The sequence below is a fragment of the Trichosurus vulpecula genome, chromosome 5, assembly GCF_011100635.1.
Source record: "Trichosurus vulpecula isolate mTriVul1 chromosome 5, mTriVul1.pri, whole genome shotgun sequence".
NCBI classification, from domain to species: Eukaryota; Metazoa; Chordata; class Mammalia; order Diprotodontia; family Phalangeridae; genus Trichosurus; species Trichosurus vulpecula.
In genome coordinates, this window is record NC_050577.1 from 145,355,763 (window position 1) to 145,374,077 (window position 18,315).

General features: G+C 40.9%; 1 protein-coding gene across 1 annotated transcript in view; it reads left to right on the forward strand.

The window, feature by feature from the left end:
* Nucleotides 1-1,190: 1,190 nt before the first annotated feature.
* Nucleotides 1,191-18,315, forward strand: part of LAMB1 (laminin subunit beta 1) — a 92,558-nt gene continuing 75,433 nt past the window's right edge. Inside the window, exons 1-6 of the mRNA XM_036760125.1 lie at nt 1,191-1,301; nt 2,422-2,597; nt 5,619-5,754; nt 9,670-9,743; nt 15,006-15,194; nt 15,339-15,402. Coding sequence (XP_036616020.1) covers nt 1,265-1,301; nt 2,422-2,597; nt 5,619-5,754; nt 9,670-9,743; nt 15,006-15,194; nt 15,339-15,402 — 676 coding nt within the window. The 5' untranslated portion in view covers nt 1,191-1,264. The remainder of the gene's footprint in view (nt 1,302-2,421; nt 2,598-5,618; nt 5,755-9,669; nt 9,744-15,005; nt 15,195-15,338; nt 15,403-18,315) is intronic.

Here is an 18,315-nt window from a genome sequence, read left to right on the forward strand (position 1 = left end):
GAAGGAAGGGATGGGCCAGCTTGTTGAAAGTCTCGAATGTTAAGTAAAGAAGTTTTTACTTTACTCCATAAATAATTGGGAGCCATAGAAGATTTCTGAACAAAAGGTACGCATAAAAAAGATAAATCTAGCAGCTGTGTGAAGAACAGATTGGAGAAGACAAGGAAGGCAGGAAGACCTGATGGAGGCTTTTGAGGTGGTCCAGAGAAGCTTGGGAAAGGAGGCCCATAGTGGGGTGGTATCAATGAGAATAGAAAGGAAAGATGCACAGAGGTGCCTACCTACAGCAGGCACCAGGACTTGACTGGATATTTAAAAGGCAGAGAAGAATTACAGATAATATCGTTAATAAAAATTCTCGCAGGCTCAATGGACACAAGATTTATCCGCCTTAAAAAATCACCTTATGCCCTCTCCCTGCTCCATCCTTCCTCTAGAAAGGTAAAAAGGATTCTCTCATGGAGGGTTGTGTTTGGGAGGTTTTAGCTCTCAGCGAGTTGTTTTTTTTGTTGTTGGTTTTTTTTTTTTAAGTGACTCACCTCTTACAAATGTAAATGGATGAGTCCGTGGTAGGTCTTCTCCCCCACCCCTCCTTCTCATCCTAGGACCTAGCTCCTAGACCATACAGTACTCATTCCTGTGCCAGTTCGCTTCTCTTGACCCCTTGGGCATCCCCAGGGGCGCTCAAGCTGGATCTGAAACCCTATGCTCCAGGTAATGGCAATGAGCTAGCCCTCCCACCCCCCACACCCATTACCCCCACCCTATAGCAGGGTGCACCTATTGCAGGAGCACCAACACCACAAAAGGGGGAATACTCCAGCGTGGGAACACAACTACAAGCACTCCTGCCTCTCCAAAGACCTCTGCTCCCCGCCAGCCCGCCCCCTCACCCCCCACCTCCCACCGTGTGCGCATGAGCAAAGGCGCCTCCCTCTGTTCCTCCCTAGGCTAAACTTTCTAATTCCCTTCTTTGGGCTCCGGGACTGGAAGGAGCTGGGAGAAGAAACCTTTGAGTTTGGGGTAAGAAAAGTTTCTGTGCTCTTTCTTTTTACCGCCTTTTCCTCCTCCTCTCTTTTTTTCTCTCCCATTTCTCGGAAGCAGCGTGGGGGGGGGGGAGGAAGAGCAGCCGCATTCCACCCCCCCAATCATTTAATTTGTCTTCTGCTTCTCCCCACTTCTGCAGAGAGAGAGCAGGCGGATCCACAGGCGGCTTTTTTCCGTCTCTCTTTTGCAGTTCCCCTCCAGCAGCAGGGAGGAGGAGATGGGATTACTCCAGGTGCACCTTTTCGGTTTCCTAGGTAATTCTGAGTGGTAGTACCTGGTGGTGTGGTCTTGGTGGAGATGGGGGAGGGAGAGAAGGAGCGGAAAGGAAGCGAGAAAAACCCTTTCGCCAGCGCTTTGCTGGAAGTCGAAATGAATCAGAGGAGGAATTTGGGTTAGAAATTAAACGTTTGCTCTAAAATGCCATTCACTCTCGCTTGGCTAAGGGAGCTGCCGCGAGGCGGCGGGACCTGGGCGTGGGGAGATGTGGCTGTAGCCAGAGCTCCGGTTCTCTGGTCCCCGGTGCATGTGTCTCTTCCTTTTACCTTTAAGCTCCTCACCTTGCCTAGATCCGCTCCCTTACCCGGCAGGAGCTGAGAAACTCCGAGCCACAGAGCTCTAGTGCCGAGGTCGATCTCTCTCTCTCCTCCGCCTGTAATCAATTTCCCTGGGAAACTGCTTAGAGCTGAGCGAAGAAGCCTTTATCCTGGGAATAGTCCGGCGCCCCGTATGACTTTAATTAACGATTGATGTTCGCCTCCGGATAGTACCAAAGGCAGCTAGACGTTTCCTTCTTCGGATTATGGCGAAATGTTAAACAACCAGAAAGTTGCGAAGTTCTTTTCCCCATTTTCCTACCCCTTGGAAGTCCCACCTCTCTGGGCTAAAGGGAGGGAGCCGTGCCAGTGTGCACCCCAGGACGCCCCTGGGAAACACACACACACAAGCAAATTTGCAGCCTCCTTGCACTTTGCAGTAAGCAAGTCGAATTAATGAGTTTGCAATTAATATCCTTTCTGGTGGGAACTGAGACTCCCCAGGATTGGACATTTCCCCAGGGACTGGAAGATGGGGGTCAAAAGGGTGTGTGAATGAATGGAAGGTGGTGCTCAATGCTGATCTCTTGTTTTATTTTCTCTCTCTTATCTGTCCCAATTCCCCATCCATGGATGTCTCTGTCCTCTTCTGCTGTTCCGGGGACCCCAACATTCCTAACCCCTGCTCTCCCTCACCTCCTGCCTGTGCCCTCCCTGAATGCTGCTTCCCTTCCCATATCTTCCTCCTTTCTCGATCTCTTGTCTTACTCTCTCGTGCGCCCCCCCCCCCCACATCTCTCGCCTCCGCCTGCTTATCGTGGGCCTGACTCCCCACTCTCAGCTCTATGGGGAGCCAGCGTGCACGCCCAAGAACCCGAGTACAGTTACGGCTGTGCGGAGGGCAGCTGCTATCCAGCCACTGGAGACCTGCTGATTGGCCGAGCCCAGAAACTCTCAGTGACCTCCACGTGCGGACTGCACAAACCTGAGCCCTACTGCATCGTCAGCCACCTCCAGGTGAGACTGGGGATCTGCTAGGCAGCGCTGGCTGAGCCGAGCAGCCCATGGTCCGAGGGACCGAAAGGGCCAGATTTCCTGTGCCAGCCGGTTACCTAAATAGGAAGCTGGAGGCCAGGGAGGGCCTCGGGAGAGTATGGCTGGAAGCCCTTCCTTTTGCCCCATCTCAATGTGTTTGCACAGTTGCATCCGCTTAATGTTTCCTGTCCCACTGGAAAGACAGCCTAACCTCGTGTTCCGCGCCTCCCTACTTTTTCCTGAATTGGGAAACACTAAGAAACTTGACTAAAAAAAATTGTGGATTCAAGTAATTTCTTCTATGCTCCTGCTCCTTACCAGACTTGGGAGTGGGGAAAGGAGGACAGTGACTACACTGGTAGTTTCATTGGTGCCACATGTAGAAACTTTTTCCATTCCCTGGGTGTGTCATCAAAAAGATAACCCACACTAGGGTTCAACTCAGCCTATAAACGTAGGGTGACAAGGTTGTGATGACATGGGCCTTCAATGGCTCATTTTTCCTTCATATTCCCTCTTCTCAAGTTAAATATTTCATTTTCACACACCAGATCTTTTGCTTTTCCAAAAAAGAAACTATACCCTGACTGAAGACAAAAGGACCCCACCCTAACGAGGAATAAGAAAATGCGTCCACGAATCTGCCTCCAAAGGAACTCTCAAACTTTACATTTCAAACTTCCAAGTTTCTAACTTAAGGAAATATTTTCTGTCTCTCTCTCCCACCTCTCTCTTATTCCCTTCCTATTGGAACAGAAAAAATATATATATTCTTGAAACAGATATGCATAATCAAGCAAAACAAATCCTTTCACTGGTTTGTCAAAAAAAATGCCTCATTCTGCACCGAGTCCATCTGTTTATTGAATTTTCTGTCAAGGAGATGGGAAACAAGCTTCTTCATCAGTAGAGGTCCCATTTTTAGGTAAAAAATTTAAAAAGTTTAAAACTTTCAAAAAGCAAAATAAAATCTGCAATTGTTTTCATCATCTTTTAAGGAAGGGAGTGGAAGATAACAGTAATTAAATGATGCTTGTTCTAAGTATAGAATAAATTCAGTCCTGAACTATCACTACTGATTTTAGAAATCCCCTCCCTTACCTACATATTATGTTAGCTCTTCAGTAGAACAAACAGATGCAACAGCTTTGGACTGAAGTCCAACCTTTGAAAGGAAGAAAGAACCCATTCCAAAGACCCGAAGGAATGTGGTAAAGTGGACTCCATTCATTGGCTTCCAGGTTTATACAGAGATGTCTAGACCGCTTCCTGATTAGAAGTGAGGCTATAATTAACCCCTCCTTTTTTTAAAGTTCTGGTAATTGTTCTCCATTACTAATTTCCTTGACTGCCTGGTAATGACTGTAACTGATGTTGACTTTTTTTTAATAATATTCAAATTTGAGGTAAAATAAGTTTCCATGGGAGATATCTCTTGTTTTATTATGGTAAAATAAACTAGCCTTTCCTAGGCTTGGGTGGCCTCTATGAACAAATCCCCATCCCATTCTAAAGGAAAAAGTGACCTTCTCCCTAAAGTTCTGCCACAGTCATTAGAGTCTTCATTAAATGAGAGTCAGACTCTACATTTGACATGGTAAATCTTGAAATGTGTAAATTTTTTGTATTTTTAAAACCATTTCTACCAACATGATTGCTAAAAGCTCTCAAGGAGATTGCATTTGACCAGGGAAGATATACAAAACATTTCCCCAGACTCCACTTCTTTGTTCACACCCTTGATACCCTTGCCTCCGCTATCAAGGGGACCAATGTGCCCCACTCTAGAACCTAGAGTTAATTTCAATTCCAGGTGCATGCCTGGCCCTTCCAAGCATGAAGCCGTTGGTAATAGTTATCTATGAATGACAGATCCTTTCTAAAGCTACCTTAACCATTTTATATATCTTTAAGTTTTAATTTGCCTAGTCCTATAACTCTTTGGTAATGGGGCAGAGCAGAATCCAGTTACTGTTTTTTGAAATTCTCATGCCTTATCAAAGTAGCATCATCAGACTGTAGGTGTAAAGTTCAAAAGGACCCCAAAGGCCACCTGTTCCAACCCTTTTATTTTTCACTTTTGAGGAAACCCTGAAAAATGAACTGACTTGTCTAAGATCACATAGGTAGTAAGTTTCAGAGGCAGACCCTCTGAATTTATTGGCAATGCATTCTCATCCCTCTACTTTGCTTCCCTACAGACTTTAACTCAAGGATCCCAATAAGTTATTCCTATTATAGTTTGCTTTTTAAAAAAAATTTAGCTGCCTTAGTATTTATGTCTATATTGTTGTTGCTCAGTCGCATCCAGCTCTTCAAGACCCCATTTTGGGATTTTCTTGGCAAAGGTGCTGGAGGGGTTTGCCGTTTCCTTCTCCAGTTCATTTTACAGATGAGGAAACTGAGACAAACAGAGTTAAGAGACTTGCTCAGGGTCACGTAGCTAGTAAGTCTCTGAGGCCAGATACGAACTCAGGAAGATGTCTTCCTGACTTTAGGCGTAGCACTCTATCTACTTCATCACCTAGCTGCTCCCTATGTTTACACATATATATACGTGTGTGTGTGTGTGTGTATGTATTGGATATATATATATATATGTTTATATGTGTATGTATATTTAAATTTTTTAATTGTTTATTGATATTCTTTTTATAACATCACTATTACTAACAAATGTCTAATCTATTTATAAAATCTGTTTGTGAATTGTGCCACTAATAAGCCTTCTCAGTAGGATTAAAATTTAAGCCAAGAAATTTATTTCTAATTAAATTAATAGTTTGTGGAAATTATGTCCTGTTCTACTTTTAAACTTTTATTTGAAAGGAGAGGAGGCCTTTTCAACTGTTAGTTAGATTTAAAAATGCACCAGCTATAAAAAGACATGACTTTAGGTGCAAAATAACATTGTCTCATTCACTTTTGTCACTGATGTTTTTGCCTTTTTTAAAAGAATATTAAATTCTACTCAGCTGATGTGCCCACTTAACTTTTTTTCAGGAGGACAAGAAATGTTTCATGTGCAATTCACAGGATCCTTACCATGAGACACTCAACCCTGATAGTCATCTCATTGAAAATGTGGTTACAACATTTGCTCCAAACCGTCTTAAGATTTGGTGGCAATCTGAGAATGGTATGTGGTTGGTGTGGGAACAAGTTCCATAGAGAGAAATTGGTAACCTTTGGTTGGATTGAAGGGCTCCTGTGTGTTCATGATTATTTGTTGGTTTCTCTGTCCTGTAATTATGGCCTTTGGCAGATTTATTGCCTTGAGTGCTAACATGTCTTAGTAAAATCAGATTCCTCCGCCCTGGAGCCTTCGTTTTCTTCAAGAAAGCTCTCTTTCATGATAGAGCAAATGTGTTCTTCATAGGCTGCAGGGGAAACAAGTTCATTCTATCTGCTGCCCTCAGTCTCACACAGAGCATTGCAATTTAAAATGGATAGAGTGACTTTGTGGGGAAGAGAGAAGGGAGGGAAGAATAGGAAATGGGAAGCTAGAGAGAGATTGGCTGGAAAAACAGCTTTTTTTTTCTCTTTTTCATTTGCTTTTATCCCCTTTGGGGCATTTTAGACTTTTGTCTAAAAACTAAATTTATTTTTTAGTCATAATCGCAACAATAAAAATAATTTTCATTTAAATTAACAAAGAGGTTTGCCAAGTACTTTATGCCCATTATCTCATTAGGGGAGTTCTTAACTCTTTTTGGGTGTCATAGTTGAAATCTGTGAACCCCTTCTCAGAATAGTGTTTTTAAATGCATAAAATAAAATTCATAGGATTACTAAGACAAGCAACTATATTGAAATTGTTACATTAAAGAAAAAAACAAGTTCACAGATTTCAGGTTAGGAGCTGTTACCCTCTGAGGTAGTGACCCCATCGTATAGACAAGGAAGTTGATGCTCAGAGAAGGTGAGAGGCTTGCTCAAGGACAAATAACTAGCAAGCCTCTGTAGAATTAAAACTCAGGTCTTTGTGGCTCCAAATATTGTATTTTATTTGCTTCACCACACTGAAGAATTATTATTAGGAAGAGAAACCCCCGTTAAGAAAATGCACTTTTAATTTCAAACATGATGAAATGGATAACAGCAGTAAATGAGATGATAGCGGTAACTTTGTGGTTTGGAAGAGTTTATTTCTTGAAAAAAAATCACATTAAACCTTAATAAATAAAGTGTATAAGAAAGCTATTTCATGGGCAAGGCTTTCCGTGATCAAAAAATGCTTCTGGGTTCTGCCTGATTTAACTGAGTCCTTGCGTTACGGCCCCCACACCTCAGAAACGGTGAGATCCAAATAGCCATTTATCATTATGGGAGAGAAAATACTCCCTAAAGAAAAGAGCCTGTAATTGAGTGTTATGCGACCACTGTTTGCTAGAAGTCTGAGTTCCCAGGGCAAGAAAGCAGTGTAGTTGAAGCTTTAGATGAGAAGTAAGATTTGGGTTCCACTCTGTCAATAACTTATAGTTCTGTATGACTTTGGATGAGTCACCTAGTATCCCCTTGGGACCCCAGTTTTCTCCTCTTAAAAATGAGAGGTTTGAACTAGATGATTTCTGGCATACATTCCACCTCTTACATTCTTCCTGCTACAATTGTAATTCTATCTGGGGAAGGAGGTGCATTTCATCATCTATTACCTGGGACTGGGTTTGGTCAGTAGAGTTAATCTGCATTCCAGAGGTTGGCTGCTTTTTGTGTTGTTTTCATTTACAACATTGTCATTGGGCCTATTGTTCTCTGATTCTTTTTATCCCTGTTCTTATCCTGATTCTGTCTGTATCAGTTGCTTCCTGAGTTACTCTCAATTCCTCATGTTCCTTGTTTCTTATGGCACAATAGTATTCCATTGCAGTCCTATACCCCAGTTTGTTCAGCCATTCTCCATTCGGTTGAGTCACCAAGGATCTGTTAAGTGCTTACTCTGTTCCAGGGCCTGTGCTAAAGACTGGGGATACAGAGAAAAACAAAAAGCCCCTGCCCTCCAGGAGCTCACCATCTAATGGAGAAGACAATGAGATAGAGACAGGTTACATTGGAGACAAAATGTTTCCAAGTTTTTACTGCCTCAAAAAAAAAAAAAGGCTACCACCGCAAATACCTTGGTATATATGGAGTCTTTTCTGTTTTTTGTCTTGGGATATATTCCCAGTAGTACAGTGCAGTCCCCTCCATGTTTGTTCATGAAATAAGCAGTGAACTAGTTTGCCATTCTTTCTAGCCCTCTCAGGAGAAAGTCTTACTTGTCTGCAGCTACGTGGGGGAGTTAGTCAATGCATAAAGATTTTTGCAAGTTATTAGGGCAAAGGGAAGCCCATACAGCTGGAGTAAAATAGTATAGAATTGGCAGGGTTGGGTCACTATCACAAGAGATTAGATAAGAAAAACAAACAGCATTTGTTATTTCTACAGAAATGTTTAATTTTTTTTTTAGTAGTACCTGATTTTCTCCCGTATAATTTTGAGAGTTCATATCTAAGGATCTTCTTCATGAACTTTATTTTTATTTCCTTTCTGGTGCCTTGAGCAAACATTTTTTCTTGTACGTGATAAACTAAAGCTGTTGTGGCCAGATGCTGAAAGTAGCTTAGGCACACAAGGAGTCTTGAGTTATCCTGTGTGGTGGGCTATTTGCAGGTCTGAAGGAAGTTTTGAGAGCTATGGAAGACCAGCATTGTCTTTGTTTCTCAGATGTTTCCCTGACTCCAAAAAAAAAAAAGAGTTCTTTAGTCTTTTCTCATGGGGGTTGGGAGGGGAGGGAAGAGGAGAATGGGAAGGAGAATATTACAGCTCATGTACTTTACTGGTACTGTTTTGGTATCTTATGACTTTAAGATAATGCTGAAGGTTTGGGGAAGCTAGGCACTCCTCTAATGTTTTATGTCTTGGGCAAAGTGGTCCCATAGTGTTTTAACTAACACCTTGCCCAAGAAGTGAGTGTCTGGAGTAAGTTTATATTAAGACACTTTAATAAGTTAGATAAGGCTAGTTAGAAAAGATTATAATGTTTTTCTTTGGCATTCCAACTAACTCATATCCGTTTCAATGACCGCTCTTTTTTTCTTCTTCTTCTTTCAATAGACTTGGCAATGTCCCAATGCAGAAAGTTTATTCCAAAAGCTCCTAGTGATTTCCTGAAAACCAACCATGCTGTGACTTGATTCATTCTGACATGTTGAGATCTTCCTGCCTTTTGAGGCTCCTTAGAAGTATTGAGTAGATCTCCAAGAGCACCAGTCAGATATAGGGTCTTTTTTTATTGCTAGGTTTGGGGAGGCATGATTCTTTAGTATGTTCTCAAGGGAGGCTCTCTCTACCTTTGGAATTTAGTGACTTTTCTAATGCATTAAAGCTGGAACTCGTTGACCTTTAGGGCATAGGGTAAAAGTCAATTTGTTTGTTCAGGCTGTGGCCTGAATAGAGATATGTTAGTATTTGTTCAGGATGGGTTTATTTATTTGGGCCTATCTGATCCTTTGTCTGATTTGACTTTGGTTTTTAATTGTGGAAATGCACCCGTAGCTTTTTCCAGTTTCGTAAACTAGAAGATAACTAACATGTGTGGTGGATTTTATTTATTTTCCTTGCTTTTGTCTAGTAAAAGAGGGAGCTATCTGTGTTTCTTTCTATTTGAGGGAGAATTATTATGTCTTGGTGCTCCAGCATGCAAGCTGACCACCTACAGTGGGCAGGAAAGAATTTTTCCCCTTTGTGAATATCTTGGCACAGATGGTTGGGAAGATGTTTCGATTTTCTTCCTAAGCAAACAATAACGGTCCTGGCAATTGCTAGAGACTGGATGCCAGACTTCTGTCAAGCAGTGATCTGATTCCGTATAGCCAACTATAGAATCAAAAGCAGAATGATGGCCCTGAAAACTGGAAGAGACAGAAGATTAGGGTCTTGCCACCTAGCAGCACTGTGTGGTTGTTAGGTTCTTTCTGTTATCATTGCCAAGAGCACAAGAATGGAAAATAGCCGAATTGCTCTCCGACGTTCCTGCTTACCTTCAGAGTTTCCTTTCTTTCTTCTTCTGTAGGTGTGGAGAATGTTACTATCCAGCTGGATTTGGAAGCCGAATTCCATTTCACTCATCTCATCATGACTTTCAAGGTAAGGAATCCATAGATTCCTCCCAGGTGAGAAGAGAGGCCATGACTTAATCCCACTTTCCAAACTGATGGCTGCTCTGGGCTTATATATTACTACTGCCCTACCTTGAAATGCCATTACAACTTTTAAAACAAGGGATGTAAAAAGGAGGTTTAAATAACTTTCTGGTAGGCAGAGTGAGCTGCATTTTGAAGGTAATTCAGTCAAAAGCTTTTAATTAGCTATCTCTATTTGCACATGGATAGAATCAGCTTTGACTCTGCCCCAAACCACAATAAAACATCTGGAGATTAAATCCCCGTTTCCGCTCTGTTTACATTTTAATATTGGGTTTTCTAACAGAAAAAAGATCTTGTCTTCTTTGCTTCTCAAGATTCTAGAAGGTTTTGAGGAACATTTTAAAAATTCTTTTTAAGCAGGTATATGTGTGTGTGTTTAAAAAGATAAATTTTCTCTTTACTTTCAGTTTGAAAATATAAAAGTGACTCCACAAGTAGAGAATGTCTATATACAAAGTGCCTTTGTTTCTCCTTGCACAGCTCTCTGGTAATGACAGATTTCAACATGGCTTAAAAGTACATTTTGATGCATATGAAACCTATAATTTAATTATAGCATAGATTGAAATCACTTTTGAGTTGTTTTCCATTGGAATTAGGAACCTTCACTATACCACTTCAGGTGTATTGATTTTCTTCATGGGCCAGTAGCCATAGACATCAGTCCTATTCCCATGACCTCTGCCATTGCCTGGTGGCTGAGGGACTGAGGCCTAGAAATTAAAGCTGTGCCAGCCGGCCCAGCAGACTGTGGCAGTTTGGTTTCGTTGTTTTTTTGTTTTGTTTTTTTTATCATAAGCTGTTATCATAGGTAGCCCCTCCTCTGACCTTTCCCCTTCCCTTACTCCTACCCTAATAAACTTATACTGTTGCTGGCAAGTGAGGAGGGGGTTGGATCATGTCAGTGCTCACCACTGCTTGTGACAGCATAGAGAAGTGTCATGGGATAGCCTCTCAGGGCTCCTCTTCCACCTCCATCCCACCCCCATGCCTGCTACCCTTCTCCCAGAAGCACCTGATTGGTTCTCCCCATCCCCCCACCTGCAGACACATGGCCATACTGGGTGACTAGAAGTTAAATTTAAACTTATGCCCCTGAATATTGATCTTTATGGCAAGTGAAGCATAGAAGGTGCTTTCATTAGTTTTGTTCTACAAAGACTAGAAATGTTTTTATTACCATGGTGACCTTTTAGTTTTTCTTTTTGGGGGGAGGGAAAGAAAGGTTCCTGATTATAAATGCATCTCAGTCTGAGTTCATTTTTATTTGAAAGTCATCTGGGTGGATACTCATTCAGTTGTTCAAGTCCTACACCTAAGGCAAACTGAAAAAAAATATTTTGGGAATAGCAAAGTCCATTAAGGAGAATAGTATTTGACCAGGATAACAGCAGTAAGAGTCGATGCACCTTAGAGTTTACAACGCACCTTACATCGATTATTTTGTCTCTGCCTCACAACCCTGTGAGGGATGTACTCTGTGGCTATAAACACCATTTCACAGATGAGAAGACTGAGGCTTAGAGATGTTAAGTAATTTGCCCATGGTTATACAGCTATTAAATGTCACAGGAAGGATTCAAACACAGGTCTCTCCTGAATGAAAGTCTAGCACTGTAACCTCAGTACCATGAGACAACAGTCTTCTGTGGGAAATGACCTGTGTAGAGTTGGTTCCCTGACCTTGAAATCTGAGAATTGTTTGTTTTTTCAAATAGGATGCATAGCAAAGAACTAGGCAACAGGTCATTTATGTATAAGACTTCACAATTGAAAGTAGCACATGAGATGTCGGATTTTTAAGAAACAATTTGAACAAAAACAGCAAAAGTAGTCAGGGAAGGAAAGTGGACTGGATTTTTTTTTCCTTTAAAAAAAACTTAATTCAATAAAAATCACTTTTAAGGTGGCAGTAGCTTCTAATTGGAAAATTTCTAAGTTCCTAAGTGTTGTTTGTGATTTTGAAGTCAAGACAGATTGAAGAATATTAATAGAACTTGCTACTTATCCACAAAAGCTTCTTAACATTTCCTTTGTTTTACACTTTAGAGAAATTAGTGGTTTATTTGTTCATGCTTAATTCTCATTAAATAGGTTAGAGTTGGGTTGTGGTTTTTTTTTCTGTTAAGAAATGAGATTTTTAAAACATCCAAAAATTGATTCCCAGTCAGTTATGCGATTCTAGGTTAAATATTATCTTATGTTTTACTTCTCACAAGAAAGTGTTAATTTTTGAAAGGAATTAACTTCTGCTTAAAGCAATGCAAGAAATGGGTTTGTGAAGTGCTTTTTGCTCTACTGTTCTTGGAACATCCTCATGGCACATCTGGTCGTGATTATGTAATATTTGTTGTCAAAGGGGAGTAAAAAGGGGAAATCTTATGAAAACCAAGCCATTTTCCAGAAAAAAAAACTGTCCAGGGATTTAGTCAGTTCTGGGTTATTCAAAGCTTTTGTTTCTTTTTTTTTCTTCTTACTGCTTATGTTTTAGCTGTTTCATCGAGTTAAGTCAAAGCTAGTGAGTAAAACGAGATTTTCATTTTATTGTATTTCCGTTACTCGGGCCTTAATTAGCCTGGGAAATAAAAAATGAAATGTCTGTCTATTAAGCTATGTCTGTTTAATTGCCATCAATCATTTATAATAGTTTTGGGTGTTTTTTTCCCCTGGTTGCAGTACTGGAAATGGGCGTACACAAGAATGTGCTGGGTTTTTTTATATATATGCACACATATGCATTATACATATATGTATATTTATGTATACATATGCACACAGGGAAGGGGAACACAGTTACAAGGAGGATAGGCTCATTGTTTTGTTCCTCTGATCTACTTGAGTCTTATTCACACACCAAGGGATTTCAGCCAAAGGCGGAGGGAGGCGCCTGGAAAAGGGAGCAATGGCAGGTATCCTTCCAGAGCTGGTATTTCACTAGCTTAACATTTAATAATATTAAAACTAATTATACTAGCCAACATTTAGATCGTGCTTTTAGCTTTGCCAAATGCTTTACATATATTATCTCATTTGAGCCTCAAAAACATCTTAGAGTGTACGTTGCATAGAGTTATTATCATCCTCATGTTACAGATGAAGAAACTGAGGCTCAGAAAAATTTCTCAACTGACCCATTGTCACGTAGCTGGTAAGTGTTGGAGACAGGATTCAAACCCAGGTCTCTCTTGACGTTAAGGCCAGCATGTTATACAACAAAGAACACCACCTGGAATCAGAGAAAGTGGATTCAAATCTTACTTGTGTGACCATGGGCAAGTCTAGCCTTGCTAGGTTTTAGTTTCCTTTTCTCCCCAATGAGGGAGTTAGACTCAAGGTCTGGATCTAAGATTCTCTGAGCTGGTTAGATCAAACTGCTTCATCTTTGAGACAGGATCAGCATCAGAATAGATTTCAGATTTAATAGAGTTTTCAAATCTTATTGCCCATTTATTCATTGTAAATGTTTTGAGAAGGGTCCCTGTTTAAATATACCTCCCCATTTTAAAAAAGATATTTGTCATTTTTCAGTCACGTCTAATTCTTGACCCCATTTTGGGTTTTCTTGGCAAAGATACTGAAGTTATTTGCCATTTCCATCTCTAGCTCATTTTACAGATGAGGAAACTGAGGCAAACAAGGTTGAGTGACTTGTCCAAGGTCACACAGCTAGTAAGCATCTGAAGCTGGATTTGAACTGACTCTACACCCAGCCCTCTATCCACTTCTCCACCTAACTGTCCTAATTAAAGAAGATAAAGCTGAGGCAAACAACTTTGCAAAAAAAAATTTATAGTAGATATAGAGATAGTTTCAGTTTCTAGCGCTACATTAGTTAGGCAAGAACATTGACTCTATGAGCAAAAACAAAGAAAGAAGAAACAGTTGTGGCTGGCTATAAAACTCTGCATTCCCTTCTCCCCCAATGATAATAGTCTCTCCGATTGCTTCCCCAGAAAGCATGCTGGAGAATTTTCTTAGCTTACTGGGCAAACCAGATCCTCTCCTTTCAGGTTTTTGTTTCTTTGTTTTAATTCCCTGGCTACTGCTCTTGCCAATACAACCTAGTATCTCAACTAGTATCAAGCCTAACTTGATACAAAAGCCAGTCATTCCGTGTGTCAAGTAGCCATATGATTCGTAGAGATCTCAACAGGTGAGTTTAAAGTATGTAAAAACCACAGATAAAGGTGAAATAGTGTATGTAAGTGAAATAAGTGTATATAATAAGTATAAGTGTATATAATAAGATAAAGGTGGAACAGTGTATATAAGGGAAATAAGATACAAAAAAGGCAAGAAAGTGGGGTAATATTCAGCCCTCTTCATTTTGCTACCAGTGACTTCTTTTGTTAATGAAGATAAGATTAAAGAAGGTTGAAAGAATATATAAGGAAAGGAAGAAAATAATGGTTATATTGTCCCCCTTGGCTTAATCTATACCATCTTGTCAACTTTCTGCCAAGTTTGTTTTAATTAAGAAGCAAATGTTTATTCACATTTTACTTACTGCATTATCCTGTGCCTTGTACTTTGTGTAAGATTGCAATTAGGGACTAGCCTTGGGATTTTATTGGTCTCTAGGGTATTCCCAGATGAGGAACCTCCCCCTACCAATACACATCAGTCCCCCTTCTCTAAAACTGAGTCCTAGAGAGTTGCTTAGAGCCCCGGAGAGGTTCAGTGATTCACCCAGGGTCATAAAGCCAGTATGTGTCAGAGATAAGACTTGAACCCTGGTCTAGCTGACTTCAAGGCCAACTCCTTAGCCACTATACCTTGGTTCTTCATTGCAACCCAGATACACACCAAAGTCTCTCTGCCCACTATGATTTGTGTATGCGTATGTGGCAACTCTTTGCAAATAAGAAAAATTCTTTAATAAAAGTAAATAACAAATAAACGACTGCCTGTAAATGGCTTCCCTAAAGAGTTCTAGGTTCTAAAGAGAAACAGAGTTGGTTTATGTGGTAGGGCTTGAAACTACAGACTTCCCCTGCCCTGGAGGAGAGTGTTTAAATTCTAGCCAGATTGCCTTGATAGGTCATAACCACATGTAGTATTTGGGGGGAAGGGAGGTTGGAGAAGAGGGAGTTATGAAGCATTAGACTATTGAATTTGGAACTATTTCAATCCAGTATTTGACAGAGAGACTTACATTTCCAACTTTTGAAACAGGACTTTTTTTTTCCCCCAATTCCTTTAGACATTCCGCCCAGCTGCAATGTTGATAGAAAGATCATCTGACTTTGGCAAAACCTGGGGCGTGTACAGATACTTTGCTTATGACTGTGAGAGTTCATTCCCAGGTGTTTCAACTGGACCAATGAAAAAAGTGGACGATATAATCTGTGACTCCCGCTACTCTGACATCGAGCCCTCAACCGAAGGAGAGGTTGGCTCATTGCTTTTGATTCCTATTTGGAGTGGGGAATTGGAGGAGGGGAACAGTTGTCTATTTGAGAAGTGGCCTTCAAAGATTTATTTATTTTATATGGACAATTCTTACTGTTTCACTCCTCTCCTTTGCTTTTTTTAGGTGATATTCCGTGCTTTAGATCCTGCTTTCAAAATAGAAGATCCTTATAGTCCAAGGATCCAGAGTAAGTGTCTCAAAATAAAAGGCTCAGACAGGGGACACTAGGGGTGTAGGGAAAGTAATGAACCATCAAAGTATTTGCTTCTTAGTCCAACCTGATCACATCCTTCCTCCTCCTTGAGTCTGTTGGACACCATGATCAAGCCTCCCATTGGTGGGGAAGAATTCTTGATACTGGAATGAGAAGGCTAGGTCATCCTGTAGAACTGGAGCGACCTGCTCCAATATTGTTAGGAAAGACTTCAGGCCATTGTGTTATTGCAGGAAGTGGAAGAAGCTGGACTTGGGTAGCATCTCTGGAAATCTTGACTCTTTACCAGCTGCAGTGTGGGTCTTAAAACATCTGTGTTTATCCAGGGAGCTGAGCATACTCCAGAAGCGAAGAGCAATGATGGGAGTGGAGGGTGGGGAGCAGAAATCCTCTTTTATACACAGATCTTTTTCAAACCATAGGTTTCCCTAAAACAATTTGGAAGTATGGAAGGGGAGAGATGGGCTGAAATGCAGAAGATATTGTGACAAATGCAGTTTGGCCACTTTTAACATATACAGAGCTGCCTCTGATTTCCCTTCATTCACTCATTTATTCTTTGGATGAGTGTTTATTGAACATTTTCTGTGTACCTGGCACTGAACTACAAAGCCCCCTAACATTTTTAAGTTTATATAATCTGGTTGTTAAGGATTATTAGCTGACCCCACCCTATCCCCCCCCCGAAAAAAACCCCAAAACAAACCAAAAAAAGCATGCTGTTGGACAGAGTGAGCACCTGGTCTTTGGAATGCATTCTGAAGTGACTTAAGTAAATGGACACTCTTATTTTCATGACAGCTATGGAGTGTTATTATCACTTGTTGATCTGTATAAAAAAAGGTTGTTCAGTGTTGATCACAACTTTGAATGAAAGAGCTTTGAATGTACTTTGTAATCAGGGGCCCATAGCTTAACTTTTATAGTTCTCGTTCTCTCTGTGCCCACTCTTAATCAGTTAACAAACCCTCACTACAAGAGCCCACTAGGGGACGTAGTGGATGGGGCACTCGCTGGACGTGGAGTCAGGAAAGTCTGAGTTAGAATCCTGCCTCAGACACTTTCTAGCTGTTTGACCCTGGACAAGCCTCTTAATGTCCCTTAGCATCAGTATCCTCATGTGTATTATAATAATAGCACCTACCTCACAGGGTTGTTGTTTGAGTCAAATGAGATAAATTTACATAGCTCCCTCTACAAATCTTAAAGGGCTATATAAATGCTAGCTATTATTAAGTGTCTGCCATATGTGCCAAATACTTGGCTAGGGACTGGAGATACAAAGATAGAAATGAAAGGCACTGCCATCACAGACCTTGCATTCTGTGGGCTAGAGGTTGTTAGTAGCCGGGGAACCAGGAAAGTCTTCATATGGAAGATAGAGAAGAGAGCCCCTGGGCTGGGATTTGAGGGAAGTCAGGGGTTCTAAGAGGAGTAGATAGGGAGGGCGTGTGCCTCAGCATGAGTTACAGATAGTCTGTGCATTTACCGAGCTGCACAACGAAGTGTCCTGTGGGAGAAACAGCAAAAAGGCCAAGCTGGCTGGTTCAGAGCGAGTAAAGGAAAATACTGTTTAATAAGGCTGGGAAGCTAGGTTGGAGCCAGGTTGTAAAGGGCTTACATGCAAAATAGACAAGTCTGGTCTTAATCCAAAAGGTAGTAGGAAGCTGCCTCTTGGATTTTTGAGTTGTTTGGTCAGACCTTGTGCTCTAAGCATATCACTTTGGCAGCTGCAAGGGGGATAAATTGGTTAGGGGAGAGCCTTGAAGCAGGGAGACCAATTAGCCTATTGCAGTAGTCAGAGTGAGGGGTGATGAGGACTCAAACTAGGTGGCAGCTTTGTGAATAGACAGAGAGGGAATCACTGGGACACGTGTTGTGATGATAGAATTCTCTGGTCCAGGCAATATATTTTTAAGCTTAAAAAAGCCATGTTTCCATTAATACTAGAGTCAGATGTAAGATCTAATTGATGTCTAAAGCTTCATTAAACACAGGGTGGGGAAGGAGGCAGGGGAAGCTCTCTTGGTCTTCTTAAGTGTCTCCCCAAGGGTTAACTCTAGGGCTTCTCAAGTATTCAATTGCTCTTCAGGTTTTTATCCCATTGTCCAGCATTTCCTCAATCGAAGCTTGTGTGTGCTCAGTGATGTACAGGGCAGTGTTTCTCAAGGTTGGTTTTCAGAAATTTCATTCAGTGGAGTAGTACCAATGTTTCTTTGTTTAGTTTTTGAATTTGCATAGCCCCATTCATACAAAGAGCTTAAGTTTATCATGGACTTTTTCCCTGAATCAGCAGCCAACTTCTATCATCTACATGGCAAATCCTGCATGACTTGTGAGCCCTTTAAGACATTTTTGTCTTTGGAGAATACCTTTTGTACTCACCCAAGAGCAAAAGTGACCCTTGTGTTCAGAATTATTACCCAAGAGCTCTAGCAATGTCCACATTGAAGTGTGGAACTAATTTGAGGCCACAGAGCTTAGGGATAATGACAGGGCAGGTGGGCTAATCAGTCCTTTAGAAGCCAGCTTGTGTACCAATGAGTTAATAATGTATGAAAACTTTGATGGAGATGATTGAATGGTAGTGGTAGTTATTTTAAAAAGTTATTCTGAAAAGCAGTTAATATCCTAATTAGCATGGGTCTATAAGCTTTAAAATTGGGTTTGTGTATTGAGCCAGTGTGGAGAATTAGGATAAAGGAAATAGGAGTAAAAGCAAATAAGATTTAACAAAAATAGAGAACCTTTATACTAATAACTGTGCCTCTTCAGCATTATGCTATATTAAGTTCCTTGTGAATAAGCAGTATGGCATAGAGGATAATGGGCAGTGGACTTATAGTCGGAGGACCTGGGTTCAAATCTCATTTCAGACACTAGCTA